Consider the following 422-nt stretch of genomic DNA (forward strand, 5'->3'; position numbering starts at 1 on the left):
CACTACTGTCTGAGACATTAGGATTTCTCTGTGTCCTTCTCTGGGTGGTTTGTTTTGTCACCCTGAGTCCTGCGGTGTCAGTGAGCGGGTGGGTGGGCACAGAGCTGGAACAGCTGTTTGGTGCTCAGGAACTCTGATGCACAGGGTCTTGTCTTTGCTCAGGCTCTACTGCCTGAAGATCTATGGCCTGGCATCTCTCTGGCGCCTGTTCCGGGGGAAGAAGTGGAACGTCCTGCGGCAGCGCGTGGATTCCTGCTCCTATGACCTGGACCAGGTAGTGCCGTGCAGTGCGTTGGCCAGGGCTGTCCGTCCTGCCCCCACCAGCACTGCCGCACCCAGCACTGCATCCGTGGCTCCTCTGCTGCCCTGCAGCACCCTTTCCCTTCCTGCAGCACCCCTTCCCTGCAGCACCCTTTCCCTGC

General features: G+C 60.2%; 1 protein-coding gene across 1 annotated transcript in view; it reads left to right on the plus strand.

The window, feature by feature from the left end:
- Positions 1–274, plus strand: part of PIGQ (phosphatidylinositol glycan anchor biosynthesis, class Q) — a gene marked incomplete at its 3' end in the record, with an annotated part of 17586 nt that extends 17312 nt beyond the window's left edge. The window contains exon 6 of the mRNA XM_009083597.1: positions 163–274. Within this exon, the coding sequence (XP_009081845.1) occupies positions 163–274 (112 nt within the window). The remainder of the gene's footprint in view (positions 1–162) is intronic.
- Positions 275–422: the final 148 nt, after the last annotated feature.

The sequence above is a fragment of the Acanthisitta chloris genome, unplaced genomic scaffold (genome assembly GCF_000695815.1).
Source record: "Acanthisitta chloris isolate BGI_N310 unplaced genomic scaffold, ASM69581v1 scaffold21161, whole genome shotgun sequence".
NCBI classification, from domain to species: Eukaryota; Metazoa; Chordata; class Aves; order Passeriformes; family Acanthisittidae; genus Acanthisitta; species Acanthisitta chloris.